General features: G+C 44.5%; 1 protein-coding gene across 12 annotated transcripts in view; it reads right to left on the bottom strand.

The window, feature by feature from the left end:
• The window catches only part of RERE (arginine-glutamic acid dipeptide repeats), a 293,409-nt gene that overhangs the window by 129,186 nt on the left and 143,255 nt on the right, over nucleotides 1–20,968 (bottom strand). For 11 of the 12 annotated variants that reach the window (XM_029949991.1, XM_029949993.1, XM_029949995.1 and 8 more), the window contains one exon: nucleotides 18,838–18,942. In XM_029949991.1, coding sequence (XP_029805851.1) covers nucleotides 18,838–18,942 — 105 coding nt within the window. Of the gene's footprint in view, nucleotides 1–3,318; nucleotides 3,526–18,837; nucleotides 18,943–20,968 lie in introns of those variants that run through there. The other variant, XM_029950001.1, reaches the window with a different exon arrangement.

Here is a 20,968-nt window from a genome sequence, read left to right as displayed (position 1 = left end):
CTTTTTTTTTAATTTTTTAATGCTTTTTATTTATTTTTGAGAGACAGAGATAGTGCAAGCATGGGAGGATCAGAGAGAGACGGAGACAAGGAATCTGAAACAGGCTCCAGGCTCTGAGCTGGCTGTCAGCACAGAGCCCGACGCGGGGCTCGAACCCACAAACCGCGAGATCATGACCTGAGCTGAGGCCGGACGCCCAACCAACTGAGCCACTCAGGTGCCCCTTCAGATCTGCTTTTAAAGGAATGTTCGGGAACCTGTATTCTCCCCTGTTACAAACCACACAATACAGATGATCATCAGTTTGTGGGGAAGACTCTGAATGCACACAAATTCGTGAATTTCATTATTTCATCTCCCTCCAAGCCTGTATTTTCTATTTTCTCTCTCATTCTGGCTGACTTTTTTTTTTTTATAGCTTTAGAATAAATGCCTCTCTGGCAGAAAGACAGCTCGGTTCAGTAATGACCAAAAAGTAAAGTGGAAAATGAAAAATGAATTCAGAAGGAAAAGGGATTGGGAACAATGAACAAATGGAGAATCACAGACACGGTGAACAGCAGGTCTCAGGTGGACCAGAGTCTTGCAGTCCATGGCTGACATGCTGGACAAGAACCTAGGAAGTGCTCTGGGACGCCTGGGGGGCTCAGTTGGTTAAGCGTCCAACTTCGGCTCAGGTCATGATCTCACAGTTTGTGGGTTCGAGCCCCGCGTTGGCCCTGTGCTGACAGCTCAGAGCCTGGAGCCTGTCTTCAGATTCTGTGTCTCCCTCTCTCTCTGACCCTTCCCCGTTTGTACTCTGCCTGTCTCTCTCTCTCAAAAATAAGCAAACATGTTTAAAAAAAATGTTTTTAAGAGGAACACTGTGAATTTAAGCCTCAACCTTGGATTCTAATTCAAGATTTGAATATAATGACAAGAAAACCTAAGAACAGGATAATATTTTGGTGAGCTTTTACTTTTATGCTCTGTTGGAAACAAATGTCCATATTCACCAACATTTCCTGCTACTCTGAAGTAAAACAGGAGGAAAGCGAGAGGCCAAAATGAAATGAAAATCTTTCCAAAGCCCAAGCTTTGTTGACCCTGGGCGACAGCACCAAACAAGAGAAGGGCCTTCCCTGTGTGCTGCTCCTTTGGCTCCACCCCCCCACCCCCCACCCCCCCATAAGCACAGAAGCCCCAAAGCAGGAGATGGCTGGTCAACAAATAACATTCCAAAAATATTTTCCCAAGACAGGAAAACACAGAACGAACGCAGACGACACACAGAACAGCTCTCGTGACTTACTGAGCTGACCTGACACCCAAAAGTCCGACCCTGAACAGCGGGGGGAGCTACAAGTCCTGCATCTCACTAGGCGCTACCCACAGCTCACAAGTGCACATCTGCCCGGGGCCGGCCGCCGGCGGAGGAAGCTGACCGGAGTCAAGTCGTGAGCATTGCTTCCTATTCACACTTTGTTTGCTAAACATAAGAAACGTTGAAGATCTACAACTATTTTCTGGACGAGTATTCTCCTGACTCAAATGAGGAGTTTCTGAAACAAGTCTTGGGTGCTAAGTGCCTCAGGGCCCAGGTCCCCTTGTCCAGAGACAGGTGATTTCAGACTTACAAGGGAGAAGCAGATAGGAAGGGTATTCTAAACGGAGTGACATAAGGCAAGTTCCAGAAGCAACACTCTGTGATGTGGGGAAAACCTGCCCCAAACTCCCAGATGCAATGCTCAAATAAATGTGATAATTGGGAAGACGGGCCTCCTACCAACAGGGGGGGAAAAAAGATTAAAAACAGTAATAAATGCACTAACCCAAATTATCCCCATATAACTAATTCATCCCCTTAGCCACAATCCCCAAACTGAACCTGCGGGAAGCCAGATCACACTCAGTAATACTGTCAGGGGCTGGAATTCAGCCTAGCCTTCCCCGCAACTTTCTACCCAAATCAGGGGCCTCCCGACACGAGCTGAGTGACGCGCAGTTCCGCGTCCGCACGCCGCACGAGGTGCCTGACTCAGAGTCCCTCCCTGGGCCTCAGTGTCCCCCAGACCCCCTACCGACCCAGAGCACCTTCTGGCTGCACGTGCTTCCCTGCCGCAGGCGTCCTCACCAACGCACGCAGCGTCAGCGTCACCTCCACAGTTTTCCCAACTTCCATCAGGGGCCGAGGCAGTACCGCTAACCCAATTCAGGAACTTCGCTTACTGTATCTACGCGGTAAGAACTCAACTTTCCCAAATCTGAGAGTCATGACTGGCTGCCTGGGCCCACCAGGGTGCGAGCCCTCTGTCCGAGGCCTGGCTGCGAGCAGGACACACAGAAAGCCTAACTGCGCCCCCAGAAAAGACCAGTGTCGGGCCTGTCAAGCGGGGGGCACAGAAACTGGCCTGGTCAGTGCCTCCACCTTCTCCTCTCACCTCCTCTCTACTCGTCTCCTACAGAACTCCCAAGTCACCCGCCATCATACCTATACACCACAAATGCCACCTTCTGCTGAGACCAAAATAGATAGATAAATAAATAAATAAATAAATAAAACAAAATACCTGGAACCTTAACTCTCACAAATGTCACTGCATACAATTTTTTATAATTTCCAAGACATTTTCCATAAGCTCTGAAAAGAATGGATTCTCTCCTTTTGAAGCAACCGAAAATGTGTCTTTAAAAAATTTTCATTTTAAGGTGTTAACATTGCAACCATAATCCACAACTGTTTCCCGCGTACCTCAAAACGTATACACTACTTCATTTTCAGACTTCAGAACCAGATCCCAGGAAGTATAATTTGCTCTGGCAAACAGGCTCTCAATCAAAACAAGTTCCACCCACCTTCAAAGCAACCAATAGCTGCCCACCTACCACCCTCCCTAAAACATCCAAACAGAGCTGCCACGGGGCCCAGGCGTCCCTGCCCACGGTTCCGCGACGGAGCAGCCGGAGCAGCCTGCGGGGCTGCCCTGCAGGTGCCTGAAGGCAGGCACACTGGGCGCCGGGCGTCCACGCAGGACTCGATTAAAACTGCCCCCAGAGGAGGAGGGCAGGGGAAGGGGCCAAGCGCAGGACCGGCAGGACCCGCACGCTCTCCACCTGCCTGGCGCATCTCCGGGCGGACCCCATGCTCAGCCCTGATCTGGCGCCTGGCGACCCCACCTCGGTGGCCAGGGGGCCGGGGTGGGGGTGGGGGGTGAGGGGGACTGCCGGCTCTGGGGAGCACACACTGTGAGCGATGCAATGGTTCAGAGACGGCTCCAGAAGTGCGAGAGCGCGGCAAGCCCAGCAGCGTCTCGGTGCGGCCAGGCGACGGGAGCCTACCTGCAGGGGCTGAACGGATCGTCCATGACTAAGAGGCTCTGGTGACTCTGGCTGTCTCCCCGAACCTCTACTTACGGTGCAAACTCTGCCCTTTCCTACTCTACCAACTCAAAATGGAGGCACATGCAGCCCGAGAGACCTCGCAGAGCTTTCACTGAGCTTGTGCTATGACCTAAGCCTGCGCGCAGAACGCAGAAACTTCCCCCTCACACTGACAGGACTGAGCATGTGCTGTGACCCTCCCTCATCCATACACTGTCTCTCAACGCAATCAATCTCAACCCTGCTGTTTCCGTAAATAAAGCGCAGCCAACAGCCTCGCTGCTCCGCACTCCAAGCTAGTGTGCAGGGAAGTGGGGCCTCGGGAAGGGGATCCCAGACGGCCAACCCCAGGGACTGCGGCCAGGGCCGGCCCGAGGCACCGACGGCCGCCTGCTCTGACCAGGCGACGGCAAGTGTTGCCGTCTGGTTTTTTCTTTTTTTGATTGTGGTTTTAAACAGCAAGTTCTTCAAGAAGGAATGAAATCAAAAGACGCAGCTACATCTTTTGGTCATATATACAATTAGTTAACAGAAGCTGCAGCACCTTTCTAAACATAGCAGTAGCTTCTTAAGGGAAACAACCCCACCAATCCTGTTTGGAAAACTTTGTAAACATTTGGGAAAAGGCCAAACAATCCTGGCTCCGCTGTGGAGTTCTGGGTGTTGTCAGGGCTACGGGCACCGTACAGCTAGTACAGCGAGAGAGGACCTAAGGAGCGCTGTAGTTTATGCAAAGAGCTTAATCTCCTTTGAATAAGAAGCTCTAAAATTGCCTAAATAATAAAGAAAAGCATTTCCTGAAGAGATACGAACTCAGTCAGGCACGTCTAGCTTGAAGAATGTACTTCTAACACTAAGAAAGGCAGGAAATTCAAATCAAGGGGTCAAAGAACACCTTGCCACAAAGACTCAAGCATCGAAACTTCTCATTTGAGGTCTCCTGATTCAAAATTCTAAGCAATGGTTTATAGCACTGCCCATGAAGCTAACTTTATTTAGAATTTAATCAGAAAAGACTTCTAAAGCTCCATCGACAAGGCCACACTGCCTTAGTCATACGGAGTAACATATCCGTGTTGTCCACAGTACCAGCCAAGACATTTTCTGTTAAAATCTTTAAAAACACATTTTATGCCCTCTGCCCACAACCTTCACCACCAACAAAAAGGCAAACTAGGCTGTCAGTCATGTAAGATATTGTGGTTCTGGATGTATATGCAAGTTCAGTGCCCATGTGCAGACTAAGAGAGGATTCTGCGTATGATTACTTAGTTATAATAAAAAAAGAAAAATAAGACCATGAAACTCCCAAGAACCTATGAAGGACCAGAGAGAGTAGGGAAGAGCAGTGCCAGTTGGGTTTCCCACAAATAGAAGAGGGTGTGAAGAAATTAAAACCTGCCTGAGAGAGTACTCAGCGGCCTCAAGTTTCCTATAATAAAGGCAGGACCCATTCCATTTCCCTAGTACCCCTGTTTTTGCTATTAACTAAACTATACTCTGAGACTGTCATTAAATAAAAAACTCTCACCATGCTGAAAATGTAATTTACACAAGAAATGCCAAAAACACTCAAAATAAGTTTTACTTTTGACCAAGCCCCTGAAGCAAGTTACCTACAGGCGGGAAGACCACTTTCCCTATCGGTGTGTAAAACAACATGTCCCCCAAAGTGTGTAACTAGTAGGGTGGCTGGGCGCGCGGCTGGCCGAGCAACTGACTCGTGGTTTTGGCTAAGGTCATAATCCAGGGCTGGGCCTTGTGCTGAGTATGGACCCTGCTGAAGATTCTCTCTCTCCCTCTCTCTCCCTCTCTCTCTCTCTCTCTCTGCTTCTACCCCCTCCCCGGCTCACACACACTCTCTTTAAAACAATGTTTTTAAGAAAATTAAAATTAAAAAAAGAACTGTATAACTAGAAACAGTCTAGGGGCGCCTGGGTGGCTCAGTCGATTAAGTGTCTGACTTTGGTTCAGGTCATGATCTCACAGTTCATGGGTTCGAGCCCCGCGTCGGGCTCTTGCTGACAGCTAGCTCAGAGCCTGGAGCCTGCCTTCAGATCCTGGGACTCCTTCTCTCTCTGACCCTCCCCTGCTCACGCTGTCTCTCTGTGTCTCTCAAAAATGAACAAAAACATTAAAAAAAAAAAAAAAGAGGAAACCGTCTAAAGCAAAAGGCTCTGAAACAAAAGCAATTGAATTAGAACCCAGAAGTCAAAGAGCATGAATATGACCACCAAAGCATTTCCTTCAAAAGTATTTTTTTTTAAAAACTACCAAATCACATGGAAAATGCTTATTTGGAGGAATCAAGATAAAATAATAATTTAATAAATTCACCGTTCTTCTGAAAACCACAGGAAAATTCTATGAAACACAGCATAAAAACGGTTACTGTGATCCCAAGTCAAGGAACGTAAACTCTAATTCTGGTCCCACCAAACACATGGCGCAACGCTGCGGGCACGTTCTCAAAACCCTATGACCTCTCCTCCGAGCACCAGACCCCAGGAGTGGCCTCGGCCTATTTTGACAACCTCTTCGCTGTCCCTGCCGTCACTCACTTCCCTCTGTCTTCTTCACGCCACCGGCGTGGCCCCTCGTTCCCATCCCCCCCAGGGGCAGGGCTGCCAGGGCTCACTCTCCTCCCCTCCCCTCCGTCGCGGGGAGGATTCACCCACTCGCCCACAATCTTACTGGGAGCAGCTGGGAACGTCAGCAAACCTCCCTCCCCTCTTGCTGCTTGTTCTGGGCCTCATCTCTCTTAGCACATGTTAGGCTCTTTGGGGGCAAGGACGGTATCAAAATCATCTTTATTGGAACCACCCCAATCTCTTATCCTAAACCTCAAAACCAACAACAACAAAACACCACATCTGACACACTGAGAAAGGCAAACTACCACTTCTAGAGTAACTGCCTGGCAAATTACAAACCAAAATCTAATCATGAGGAAACATCAAACAAACCTGAACTGAAGAATTCAACAAAACCAGCTTCTAACTCCTCAAATATGTGAATGCTATGACAAAACAAAACAAAACAAGGCTAAGTATCACCTTATGAAAACAAAGAGAGGCAAGGAATATTGAAGAGAAAAAACGAAGAAATGCCAACGCATGATCACGGGGGAAATTACTATGGGGGTCAATATTAGAAAAACTAGCAAAATTTAAATGCGGACAATATTATATTAGGTGGCACTGTATCAATGTCACCTTTCCTGATTGTGCTAACCACACCATGGTCGTGTACGATAACGCCCTTGTTCCTGAGAAATGGACATTGAAATATTTCAGGGGAAAGAAGCCGGACGCTAAATAACTCAGGGAAGGGAAATAACAATGAGGCAAAGATAGTTAATACAGAGAATAACACAGCAAAACCAAAAATAATAAGACAAATCTGTAATAACGTTAAAAAGATAAATAAATCATAAAGTAATATCCTTATGAATAAAATAATAAAGCAAGTATTACAAAAGATTAGCAAGTAGCAAACTGGGTGAAAGATTATGAGTTCCATGTACTGACATCAGGCCTGCTGAGTGACACAGAGAACATACTGGGAAGTGAGAAATAGCTACAAAAACTCCTCGTGTGAGTCTTCAACTATGAGCCCTCGTGGCACCTGGAGACTGGGCACATCAGTGACGAGTGACCTGCGGGGCCACCTGCTTCCACATGCTCTAACTCCCAGCCTGAATCACCCCACACCCAGCCTTGAGTTCAATCCAACCTCAGAGCATGAGATCGGTTCTCTTCATCCTCAGAGAAAATCGAGGAGCCTGACAACGAGGGGTCTGGTAACTAAGTCAGCCGATGTGCTGCTTTGCCATGCGCTGCAATTCTAGAAACGGGCCCTGCTGCCGCTGAGTAAGCCCTGTCTGCCAAGGACGACACCCTGAAATCGACTCAGCACTCCCAAACCCCCGAAACCTGCACCTTGTTTACCGTGCGGCTGTCTTAACCACTTGACGTCTGCCTAAACCTCCTTCTGGCCTCATCTCCCTACCCTGCCGTCGGGCCACCTGCGGGGACGCGCGCACACCGCCCCCACGGGCTGCCCCGGCGCCCCTTCCTTGGCCTCCTACGAGGTCCTCCCAGAAGTCCTGTGATCCAGCCACGTGTACGTTGTCTCCAGATCTCAGACTTCCCTCTCCCCTCCAACTAGTCCCTAGCGACCAACATTCATGAATAGGTTAAACGGGAGCTGAGTGGGTGAAATGAATATACCATATTAATGAACTCTTTCTAAAATTAAAAAGGTTTATTACATAAGAAGTGACTGAAAACCCACTTTGTTCATGCAATAGTTTTTAATGAGCGGAAAATTTACGATGTTCATCACATGTAAAGTAAGAGTTATAACATGGAAGTTTCTTGGGTTTTATTTTAAAGAGTTTTGACTCACCAAAAATACGAAAATGTTTTATTTACTAACCACAAGCTGTAGGCAAAAACCGCAATGAAAACTTAACATTCAGGCACCCCTGGAGAAAAACACTTGTGGAAAAAAAGACGTTCCATTTGGCTTTTAATTAGCACTAACTTCGCGTCAAGAGAAGGGAGTGTTTAGAAACAGTGCGTGCGAGTGTCACCCCGCGGCCGCCCGGAGGGCGCAGAGACGCACCCAGCGCGGGCGGCTCGTCTCGCCAGCTTACGTGCCTTCTCGGACTCTCGGTGGCAAAAATAATCACGCCAGATGAATAAAGGTTCATTTCTTCATTTCCAATTCTCACACATTTTCACGTCTTAACAGACACAGGACTGACGCCTTTTACTGTTTGATTTCAGAGGGGTGCTCCCAACACTCTGCCTCTAAGTATAGTGCTTGTTCTACGTTTTTGGCTAAGTCACCCGTCACAACAAGGAAGCTTCATTCTACCGTTAGTTTGGTCAGAGTCCCCTTCCTCAATGCTGACTAGTGGCTGACTTTTGTCAAATGTTTTTTCAACATCAAGATGAATGTCTATTTCTTCTTCATCATGTTAAAGCGGTATGCTGTATTAACGATCCATTATTATGAACACTGTCTTGTGTTCTATAAACCCAACTGGGATCTTTACTGCTTTGCCAGATTCCAATATCTAATGTTTTATTTTAGCATTTTACATGCATGTTCATAAGTAGAACTGATCTGTAAATTTGGCTCCTGAGTCTGGTTTTGGTTTGAAGATTTTACAAGCTTTGTAACACGACTTGGAGCCAACACCATCTCTCTCTGTTCCTGGTGACACTGGTGGAATTCACCTGTAGAGCCAGAGTCTAATTTTTTTTCGTTTTGGTCTAGTGAGAAGAAAAGGAAGTGCCCTGTACAAATAATGAAATTGGCTTTAAATAAGGAAGAAGGCGTGCATTTGTCACCCACTTCCTCTCCCTCCAGCCTGAAATCTGGATGGCATGGCCACCATTCCATCAGCACCTTGAGCACGAGGCAGAAGCTGAAGTCACAGCTAGGTCCCTGATGGTTGTAGGGCCCCACACCAGCCCATGACTGCTTCTGCTCCAACTGTGCTTATGTGAGAGGGAAATACAGGTTCTGTTTTGTTTATGTTTGTTATATAGTCTCTCTCTGATAGCTCTATCTGTTTTATCTAACTCAAATTGATGGCACATAATTTCACTCAACATTTTTTAATTTTTAACAGTGTCTTGGGCATTTAAAGGTATTTTATCTGTAGATATCCTACAAGTTCTTGGATGAAAAAAATTTCATATACTTCTCTCAGGTGTCCTAGGAGGCTCAATGGCCCAAGACCACTTTTATTTTTATTTATTTTTACATTTTATTTGAGAAAGAGAGAGAGTGCAAGCGGGGAAGGGAGAGAACATCCCAAGCAGGCTCCACACTCAGCACAGAGCCCGATGCGGGACTTGATCCCGTGACTCCAGGATCATGACCTGAGATGAAGTCAAGAGCCAGATACTCAAAGGACTGAGCCACCCAGATGTCCCTCAAGACCACTTTTTGTAATGTTTATTATTGAGAGAGAGAGAGAGAGAGAGAGAGAGAGAGAGAGAGAGAGAGAGAGAGGGAGAGGGAGAGAGAGAGAAGAGATCGTGCACGTGTGCACAGAGTCGAGTGGGGGAGGGGCCGAAACAGAGGGAGACACAGAATCCGAAGCAGCTCCAGACTCAGAGCTGTCAGCACAGGGCCCAGTGTGGGGCTCGAACCCACGAACCACGAGATCATGACCTGAGCCGAAGTTGGCCCTCCAGGCACCCCAAGACTGGTTTTTACTTTCCCCTATGTTTCAAGAATGTACATTCGCGCCCACAGTTAGGAACTGCAAGGAAAGTTCTCCCTCTGTCCCTCCTTCTCCCCTCCGTGCTGAGTCCGTCTCAGACAGGCCTCCCTATCACTTCCCACTAGTTCCAGATATGTCACCTCGTTCATCCTCTCACTGAAGAACAGACCTCGATGGCCCTAACGTGGTAGAGGGCTCTCAGGGCCAACTCCCCAACCCCCTGCGAAGAAGACCAACTCCTATACCTGGTGGGTGTCAAAGACAAGACCCTTTGTTAAGGAGACATCAACTGACCCCAGCTCCCCTCAGCGTGGGCTGCTGAACAATCCGCTCACTGCTTTACTTTTCAGTTTCTCCCAATTCCTACAAGTGCAACTCTGCATATAAAAGTTCTGCTATATTTTATTTATTTAAAAAAATTTGTTAACGTTTGTTTGAGAGAGAGAGAGCACACACGTGCGCGAGTGGGGGAGGACAGAGACAGACAGACAGTGAGAGAGAGAATCCAAAGCAGCCTCCAGACTCTGAGCTGTTGGCAAAGAGCCTGGCGTGGGGCTTGACCCCACCTGCCACAACATCATGAGCTGAGCTGAAGTCTGACACTCAACGACTGAGCCACTCAGGCGCCCTGAACATTCTGTTATATTTTATTCAACATTCTAGATGTTTATTGGCAAAGGGGTTTCTGAAATCATCAAATCTGATTTTCCGTCCTATTTTACTGAATCCTGTGCCCCGGTGGGGCTGGGCTCCAAATCCACACGTACTCTCAGCTGTGCTCAACACTCTTTCCCACGTGGCACGAGTGCTCTGAGGGCTCAACTATGAGAACAGAGGAAACGTGAACAAGAAAATATTTATACCCGACTCCAGCTTCTTGTCCTCAAAAGCTATAAAAAGGCCCTGAGCTGTGATGAATAGAAAACACAACCGAACTAAGACCGAACTAGATTCTAAAATGTCTGAAATCCAAATTAACTGAAATAACACGGGAACAGGTAAAGTATGAGACATCCACATGATGGCAGACGAGTGCGCACTACAAATGTTGAATGGCATGGCGCTATGTTCATAATAATAACGAATACATGATTATATGTATATTGTATATAAACAGTATTTTATTTATAATCTTAATACATGTATACACCTATGAACATGCACGTCGATGTATACTACAAACATGGATTACAGAATTATGTATTATTCTAGTTTGCTTCTCTAACTTTTCATTTGTCAAGTTATTCTCTAGCAAGCACACATATTTTTCTTCATTAGAAAAGCTTAAAGTTATTTTTCAATAAGGCCAGAAGAAAATTAGGTTGTATACGAATCAATCTATGATGAAATCATCAATGTTCAGAGCACAGGCTTTGGAGTCAAATAGGTTTGGCGTTTCCTGTTTACTAACTGTATGCCTTAGGCAGATACTTAATAGCGTAACAATTTTCTCATTTGTAAAATAAAGGCAATGTCAACCTCATCAAACTTTTATGGGAATTAAACAATCAAGCACAGACTGAGCATTATCCCACAGACTCTAAAAAGAAAATGTTACAAATCTGATTCCTTGTGGTCACGCCAACAAATACCAAATGCTAAGTCTACTGAAGGTACAGCTGAGGTCAAAACTCACCCATGTGAGGGAGAGAGCAGAGTCAGTGATAGCAAACTGAAAGTAAAGACATGAAGAGTCCTGAAATAAGGCTTCTCATTGTTAAAGATAAGAATTATACATAAGGAAAAAGCTAGCAGGACCCCTGGGGTATTGGATTAGATTTGGAGGAGCTAGTATGAACGCATGGATACACACACACTGAAGTACAGAAATACAGATGTAAAATCTGTATGTTCTCCCTCCCTCTCTCTCCACACCTGCCCACACCCTCCCTCTGTTTCCTCCCAGAGGCCTGACAGCAGGGACACCAAGTAATGACCACACCTAAGGATCATTCTTGGTCGGTTTGTTTCTAAGTATCCTCCTCCATAATCTGCAAGAATTTGACCTAAAAATGAATGACAGTAACAGGTTATCAACAACTGAAAAAAACCGGAAGCCCCAGGGGCGCCGAGGGGGTGGGGGGAAGGGGACTCTTAATTTTGGCACAGGTCATGAGCTCACAGTTTGTCGGGGCTCTGGACTGACTGACAGCACAGAGCCTGCATGGGATTCTCTCCCTCCGCCCCTTCCCTGCTCATGCGCTCTCGATCTGAACAAACAAACAAACAAACAAACAACAAAACAAAAGGAAGCCGCTAATCAACCTAGTATAAATAAGTGAATAAACAGAAAGTTTCATGAGGAAGAGGCTATCTATGCAATCTCAGAGGAAGGAAAGAGAGAAATTTTATAATTACACAGCCTGGCACCTTCTGCAAGTGATTAACGTGAACACTCCCAGCAAGGAGACAAACTGGTATCATATCCCACCTGACTGGACGTCGAGAGCAAGGACACGTGTCTTCTGTGCTATCCCTGTCAAAGATACAGGGTCTAAATCTAACCAGGAAAAAGCACCAATGTAAACTGAGGAACAGTTTACAAAATACTCTATAACCTCAAAAGTACTAAGATCATGAAGTAAAAGACTGGGAAACTATTGCACACAGACAAACCAGTTGTAAGATAACAAAATCCATCATGCTGAACTGGATCCTTTTTTATACAGGTCTTTACTGGGAAACTGATAAAACTTGGCAGGGGTCTGTGAGTTCCACGGGCATGTTTCAGTGTTGATTTCTTGAGTTGGAGGCCTGTAGTTGTGTAAGAAAATGCCCTTGCTCAGAAGAAACACACAAAGTATTAGTGTGTGATACGGCCTCATGGTGATGTCCTACTTTCAAATGGCTCCGTTAGAAAAGGTCTCCTACCATACTTGCAAGTATTCTGCAGGCGGAGACTGCTTCAAAACAGAGTGCAATAAATTATGCAAGTAAAACACTCAGCAGTGTTGGGCGGGGAGCACTCACTAGCTGTAGCTATTATTAGCAACACTATTGCCACTGTCTATTGGAGACAGATTGAAGAGAAGTCCTTGAAAGCTTCTGAGTTTATGACTGCTGCTAAATATAATGGTAATAATCCTTAAGCTTCAACACTGCTTTAAAAACTCCTTTTTGATTCAGTATCTAATGGATAGTTGATACCCGTCACAACACAGCATTTTATATACTGTTAAGTGAAACTGCAATACAATCTAAGTTTATTTTGGGAGTGTTTGCTGTATCATTGGATTTAATGAAATGTTTAGAGGTGCAGTAGGCATGACTTTGAGGAGATAATGAAAGAAAATGCAAAATGCTTATTGATTCATGATGTGGTTTCATCTCAGCTTGGGCAAACCATGCAGTATTTAACACACAGCAGCAGAATATTTACTACTGAAGCTTGAAAAGATGTGAGTTCTTTATGTGCAATCTTTCATTTATGCATGTGAGAGGGTTGTCTTTTTTTTAATATTTTTACATTGTAGCATCTGTTTTGCTTGTTGGGGGTGTTTGCTTATTTAATACATTCCATCAAGGACAAAAAAAAATGTTCTGCTAACAATCCAGAAAGTTGAACATTTTCTATGTTGTTTACATGATAATAAATAAATATTTTAGAAAGAAAAAAAACTCCTTTTTGGAAAAAGAAAAGCAAAGAGGGCACAGGTGACTTATCACAGACATTCTCTCCTGATCAGATTGAGCCCTCAATTTGTTTTCCATCTCAATAGCAAGAGAAGACTCCTTTATCATAAAGCAAAGAGCAAAAATACAATCAGATGTTTCATGCTACAGTCCAAGTCTCTAAAGAGACCAAGGCCACTTTTCTAAGGCAGTATGAGGGGGAGGGCAGCAGATCAGTGACCATCAATACAACGTGCTACACTTGATAGGTTTTTTTCACTATCCCTAAATGTCCTTTAGTGACGTAAACAACACATATTTAGCAAGGAGAAAGAGACAGACTGGTTCCTGGGGAAATTCATTCTTCATAATTTAAAGATAAAGGCATCTCTTTGCAAATAGACACCTACTGAATCTTTTGTTCTTACTGAGATTCTACCATGACTCACTTCCCCTCCCAACTCACTGGCCTGAGGCAGGAAGTTTAGGAGAACTCTTCCAACCAATGAAAGGTATACCCAGAGAAGGCTAGCATGTATGGTGGGGGGGTGGGGGTGGGGGGTGCACTGGCCAATAGGCTCAAGCTGCAGAGGTGAGGGGATGGGAATATGGGGAAAAGGACACCCAAAAATTCAATAAAACCTACATGTCATATAGGAGGACAGGTTCATATACTATAAAAAGCTCTTGGGTGCCTGGCTGGCTCAAGTCAGTGGAGCGTGTGACTCTTAATTTCAGGGTTATAAGCTCAAGCCCCATATTGGTGTACAGATTACTCAAAAATAAAATATTTTTTCAAAAAAAAGCTCAAATCTATTTCTCAATAAAATGTTTTTACAATTTTGGTTCTCTCAGATTCTTCACTGAAATTCTCTGATGGGAGAAATGTATTATTTCACATCAATACTATTTGCAAATATTCATTATAATTGTTGGGTCAGTTTCATTAGAGTCAGTGAAGAAATTTATCTTTCATTTGTAGCAACTGTTATATATTTTCAAGAAGAATTTTATAAACAACATTCTAAGCAGAAACAAAAATCCCCAGTGTTCAGACTTCCATATGTGAGAACAATCAACCAGATGGTTAATGGTCTACTTGGTAGAATCAAGACATCTCAGTAAGTAGTTTATGTTTCACTTTTGGATTTGACATTTTATGGGGTTAAAGAAAAACTTTAGTATTTTTCAACTTTGTCTTGAAAAAAAAAATTTATAATCATTTTTGCAATTCCCAGGAAGCAACAAAAAACCTGACAGTTTACTAAAGCAACCTAGAGGGGAGCTTTTACCATCCCATTTTAATGAGGAAAAACCAAGTCCAGGAAGTACAAGTCTTACCCCCAGACACGAAGACAGAGAGACAGCGGAGTACCAGGGCCCAGGCTGCCTGCGGCCAAGAGGGGAATCGATCTTAACAAAAGAGCAAGGAGTCAGATTAAATGGCTACCGAGATACTAGATAAATAAAAATGCAACTAAGAACAGTAATGGATGGATGGAGCCGTGGTCCTGCGACCACAGATTATAATCCTCTCTTTTAATAAGTCAAGACCACCTACTTTCGTTCATGCCAACAACACTGTTCAGCCAAGAACACCGGTATTTTGTGCAAATGTCTATAAGGTCAGACTGGCATTATGTATTAAGACTTCTGAGCTGAAACATTAACTTTATTTTCTAATCAGATTTTGGATTAGAACCTTCAAACAAAATGAGAACATAATGATATTATATTGCAGAGCGTGCTGATTGCAGAAGTAAATCTGGGTGAATCTTGTTCATATAGCAAAAGCACACACTGCCTGAGCACAGAAATGTCAAAGCAAGCTCCAGAAGCCAAGCCTGATTACCTGCAGGTGCAAAAAGCAGGCCTCTGTCATGAGATCCTTGCAGTCTGCATCCTACTCAGAGTTGGCAACATCTGCCTGCCAATTTTTTGCTCAAGTTAGCTTTGTCCCCTTAATGGCATAGCTAGCAAGAACAGATATCACCACCCCTTATCAGAGATCCGAAGGGTCAGAGGACTTTCAGAACTCAGATGTTTCTGGATTTAGAAAGGTGCTGTAACAAACACGCCACACACTAGGTAACACCCCGCACGCAGCGTCCGGGCGGTGACCCTGCCCCCTCACGGGGCACCTCTGCAGCACGAGTTGTAAAACACACAAAGCGAACTCACTCACAGCTTAAGCAGCCTCATCTCAGGCCAACTCTGACCATCAAATGAGCTTCAGCACCAAACTTAGCATAAAAACTTTTTGATTTTCAGAGCTTTCAGCTTTCAGAATTGAGTGAGGATTTCAGAATTAAATATAGAATTTCAGAAAAATAAAAATTCCATGCTAACTACCAAGAAAGCCACCCTCCCTAAACTTTAAAGGCAATGAACCAGAGTATAGGGAAGTCTGTCCCCCACCGTCATACATGTGTTCGACAAAGTAATCGCATCAAAACCAAAACGTCTGAGGCATCCGGGTGGTTCAGTAGGTTCAGTGTCCAACTCCTGATTCCGGCGAGGGTCTTGACCGCATGGTTGTGAGATCAACCACCCCACCGGGCTCCACACTGAACATGGGGCCTGCTTGAGATTCTCTCTCCCCCTCTTCTTCTACCTCTCCCCCATGCGTGCTCGTTCTTGCTCTCTCTTCTCTCTCAAAGTTTGGAAAGGTCAGGTCCTGAGACAAGGCGAAATGTGTAGAAATGCAACAACCAGGTCAGGGGAAAATGTTTAAGCAAATGTTGAGGCTTAAAATAAAATTATGCAATGAGAAAAAAAATATTTCAAACTTTGAGGGCTGACTAATGAGCTAAATAAATTATGGAAATTGCGTAAATCAACTTCTAACTACCATCAGGAAACGTGCGTCTCGGGTTTCAGTCTCAACACTCAAAGCTCCTGGAAGTTCCGTAACTGAAGCGAGTCCGCAGTCAGAGGCCCCCACTCCGCCCTGAGGCGGCCGCACCCACACGTGGGCTCTCTCACAACCAGCGCAGCGGGACGTCCCCTCTCCAAACTGCTCCGGGACGGAGCGGGCACAGAGCACCGCAGCCCGACGACAAGCGCACCGGCGCCCACTCTTCCCAAGCCCCGGCCCTCAGACGCAAGCTGGGGTGATTCTGCAAAGGCCTTGCGGCCAGAGCATTCTCAGGTCAGGTGGGGAAACAGTTTTCTGCACTCCCGTTAGAGTTCCCACGCTCCCGTGACAGCGCGAGCCGCTGCGGGAACTGCACGGCCGGCCCTCCGGAGACGTGAGGTGGGTTCGGGGAAAGCGGGGAGCTGGGCAAACTCGCCGGCTCCCGGCGTGGGGAGTGGGGGATCCGCTACCAACTTTACTTACAAATAGATGTTTAAGTCTTTTTTCATGGCCATTCATCCACCTCCCCTCCAACACCTACAACACATGGAGCACTAGCTGGACAAGGAGAACACGAGCATAGAAAATGAACAAATGGCAACCAAGAAGTCAAGCAGTTAAAGTGACCCAGGACCCAGACCTGCTTAAAGCACCGCCATAGGCGTGTCCTGGTATTGTTTTCTCAGATGAGAGAGAAATATCCTCCTAGGGCATACCTCAGCCAGATTTTAAAACATAACTGATGGGAAGAATCACTCAGAATGACTGCCAGCAACACCCAGAGAAAAAGAGACCAGAACGTGTATGAGTCTCTAAGTTACACAGCTAAATCGTAGAATATCACTTCTAACAAACACTCAGTAAAAACAGACATATAACCAAAACTAGTAAAAAATAAATTTGGTTGGTTGTCATGAACCCAAGAGCTAACCATTTAAAACACAAAAGCTATGCAGTCAACTCAATGATACACTCTAACTTGTGCAATATGACAACTACTGATCAAATAGTTAAGAAAACATGGCATCACTGAAATTATAGGCTCCTTTGTATCTACACAAAAATCCAAGATATGATTAGGCAGTCAATAAATGGATATTTAGGGGCGCCTGTGTGGCTCAGTCAGTTGAGCATCTGACTTCAGCTCAGGTCATGACCTCACAGTTTGTGAATTCGAGCCCCATGTCAGGCTCTGTGCTGACTGCTCAGAACCTGGAGCCTGCTTCGGTTTCTGTGTCTCCCTCTCTCTCTGTCCCTTCCCTGCTCATACTCTGCCTCTCTTGGTCTCAAAAATAAATAAATGTTAAAAAAATAAAAAATAAATGCATTTATTTATAAAAATAAACACTGTGAAATAGAAGATGCTTTAAAATAGTATCACAGGCCAGCTTCTCTGTCACTGGAAAAGGGCATACTTTTGAAAAAGAAAATAAAAGGGGCGCCTGGGTGGCTCAGTCAGTTAAGCGTACGACTTGGGCTCAGGTCATGATCTCACAGTTTGTGGGTTCGAGCCCTGCGTCAGGCTCTGTGCTGACAGCTAGCTCAGAGCCTGGAGCCTGCTTCAGATTCCATGTTTTCCTCTCTCGCTGACCCTCCCCTGTTCATGCTGTCTGTCTCTCTCTCTCTCTCTCAAAAATAAATAAAACATTTAAAAAAACCTTTTTTAGAGAAAAAGAAAATAAAAGCTCAAATCTGCTATTTTCTAAAGAAAACAAAGGTAAGCAAAAAAGGTGACCATTCATTACACTATTACCCCTGCAGCTGTTGTCTACAAAATACAAAGAGATATGAATACATAGGCCCCACCAGAGCTTTCCGAACACCACAAGAGCATGTTGCCTTTTATTAACCCTAGATTGACTGTCCGAACAATAACCTTCTAATCGTTACAGACAGTTTCTCAGCGTCCTCTAGGAAAAGGTTTTCGCTTAAAAAATACCCACCTTGCAATTACACTGAGAGCAGTTCTCCCACTAACTTCCTTCAGCCAAGCGGCTTTGATTCTCTCTGAATTCTCCTGCCTACAGATCAGGCCCTGGGTGTCCCGAGCTCAGACTACGTGATCACCTGCTAACATTCCTTTTCTTTTTAGATCTTTAGTCCCTGTAGTTGCATGATTGATACAGGATTAAAGATGAATGCACATGCTCTTAAATAAGTTCTTCCAGGTGCTAAGTTAAACTACAATCTGTTACAGACACAAAGAATTTTTTCTATTAAATTATCTTGATTCTATTGTTCCTCGTGTTTAGAAGTTAATATTCTACCCATTACATAGATCTTACCAGGATGGTTGAGAACTGAATGTATCATCTCACACCAGTGGTCTCACAGCAGGTGTTTCTGGGAGCGCCCCTGGGCGTGGACTGAACGAATGAAGCTAAGCCGGCACACTCTCCGTCACACCCCCGTGTGCGCTCAGCATGCATCACGGAGGGTGTGACGCGAGGTGTGTTAGGGTGATAACCTGCCAATTCATGAGTTCAAAACACAAACCAACTAACCCTGTATCTTTACCTTGCCCACTCTATACCCAAATTTTCTCACTTTTCCTTTTCTTATTCATAAAACCAAGAGCAAACAATAAGCTGTTTTAGACACCAAAGACATTAATTAGAATTCCTTGCAAAGAGGTTCACATTGGGTTTTGAAGTTGTTTTTTCTCATCTTACTGGCATATGCCCAAATGTGCAAACACACACGCACACACGCACACAGAAGAGCGAAGCTCTCACTGAACACGGCCACGTAACTCACTTACCTGGTCTCGGGGTTGTAGCCTAATATGTAGAAAAATGAATCCACTCGAGCTTTAAACTCTCTAGCAGCAAATATGTCAGAAAAATGGGAGATGTTACACTTCCCTCTGAAAACAAACAAATGTAAAAAATACATTATTATTATTAATATTACTCTAAATCGCTTTGCAAACCCAAACACTACTGGGGGGAAAGAGGGAGAAGAAGATGCAACCAAATCCACATCACTCTAAAAACATGCAGAATATGGCTACAGAGTCCATACTTATCAATTCAGAAAAGCAGGGGTTTCCCAGGAGAAAAATGGCCACTATTTTATTTATTGTTTCAGGACTGCTTCAACCTACAACTTCACCATTTCACTGCTTTTATCTCAGCATCTTAGCCACGGAGTAATATCGATTAAACCACAAAGGTAAATTGAGGACCGGACTATGATAAAATGATATGAAAATAGAAACAACAGGAAAAATAAACCATAGTAAATTACTTTACCAAAAAACTACCTAAAGCCTTTCTAAACTATAAAAATGGGACTTTTCTTTCCTGCTATTTTATTATAAGCAAAATGTATAGCTGTCAAATATTTTTCTTCTCTTTTAATGTGCAAGAAATAAACTGACTTGCAAATTAAAACAGAGAGACTTTAACTTTTTAAATATACAGACGGGCTCTAATTAACACACACTCCCCAAATTTTCAGGTAACATTCAAAGACTGTAGGTTGGAAAACACTTTCTCACAAAAAATATTGCAAATAAACAGCATTAAGGTTTCCAGGTTCATCTACCAACACAATTTAAACCAAAAGTGTAGCTGAAACTCTGTTATACCACCAAACTCCTGAAATGTGTGTGCATGCACAAACCCATAAGTGCACACGTGCATACGCACACACACACACATGTTGGGAGAATTTTAAGGATTCCCAAGGAGGCAGGAGGGGGTTTCAGCAACTTCCTTACTGGTCACAGAAGGGACCTCTAATGTCAAGTGGAAGCCAAGGGCTGCAACTACAGGCTGCAGACCTGGAGATTCAACAGCATGTGTGGATGCTTCCAGAGCTGCAGACTCCTACCACCTGACCAGGTAATTCCATTCCCATAAGGACTCCGTGAGCTGGTGCATTAACAAATACACACCAGCTAATGGCCAAGTAGAGAAAGAAACTAGCTGAGGAATAGCAACCTGGAGATGACAGTCATGTGCTTCCCACCAAGAAATTAAAAAGCAATGTCCTCCTCTCCAACAAAGCTTAAGCAACTGTGGCCAGAGCCTCAGTGACGGGCAGACACTAAGATGGGGCTCAAACAACCTCCGTTTTAACAATTAAACAAAAGTGCTCGAGGTTTATTGATGTTTCTTTGGGAACTACCGATAATATAATGCAGGGCTGCTGAGCACTTGAAATGTGGCTAGTCCAACTGAAGGGAACAGGATTTTAAATTTTATTTTATCTTAATTAACGTAAATTTAAATAATCACATGAGGCTGGTGGCTACCCTAATGCACAACACATTTACGTAATATTTCCATCACTGCAGAAAGTTCCATGGGAAGCAATTAACAGGATACACCTAAGGGAAATAAGGATTCGGAATCCACTTCGCATGCCCAAGACCCTTCCCTCTAGTATGTAGCTGGAACTAAAATGAGCTTCTGGAAAAGAAAAGGCTTAAGTAACTGTGGTAAGATCACTTTTACAGATGAACAAACAATGCATTCGCTCGGAAACTAACGACCCATCCGTCTGACACGATTTAGTCCCTGAAACCTAGAAACAACAGGTAAATTCCTCCATCAGTTAAACAGGGGTAAGAACACCTATTACACTACTCCCGATGGAGGAGATTAAATAAGAAGTCTATGAGACTTTATACACTACTCAGTGCTGTATAAAATAATTTCCATCACTGATTCCTCTAACTAAAGGAAAGTGATTCCTCTTTTACCATCCTTCATTATCATTCACATATTTGTAGAAGCTATGGAAACACTGCCAACCTGCAATTCTAAACAGAGGCACTGGAAATCAGGTATGTTTTCTTTAGGAAAGAGTTCCTTGACCTCAGCACTACTGACATTGTAGTCAATACGCATAGTTCTTTGTTGTCAGGGACTATCCTGTACTTG

The sequence above is a fragment of the Suricata suricatta genome, chromosome 8 (assembly GCF_006229205.1).
Source record: "Suricata suricatta isolate VVHF042 chromosome 8, meerkat_22Aug2017_6uvM2_HiC, whole genome shotgun sequence".
In the NCBI taxonomy this organism is placed as follows: Eukaryota; Metazoa; Chordata; class Mammalia; order Carnivora; family Herpestidae; genus Suricata; species Suricata suricatta.
This window is presented reverse-complemented; position numbering and strand designations above follow the sequence as displayed.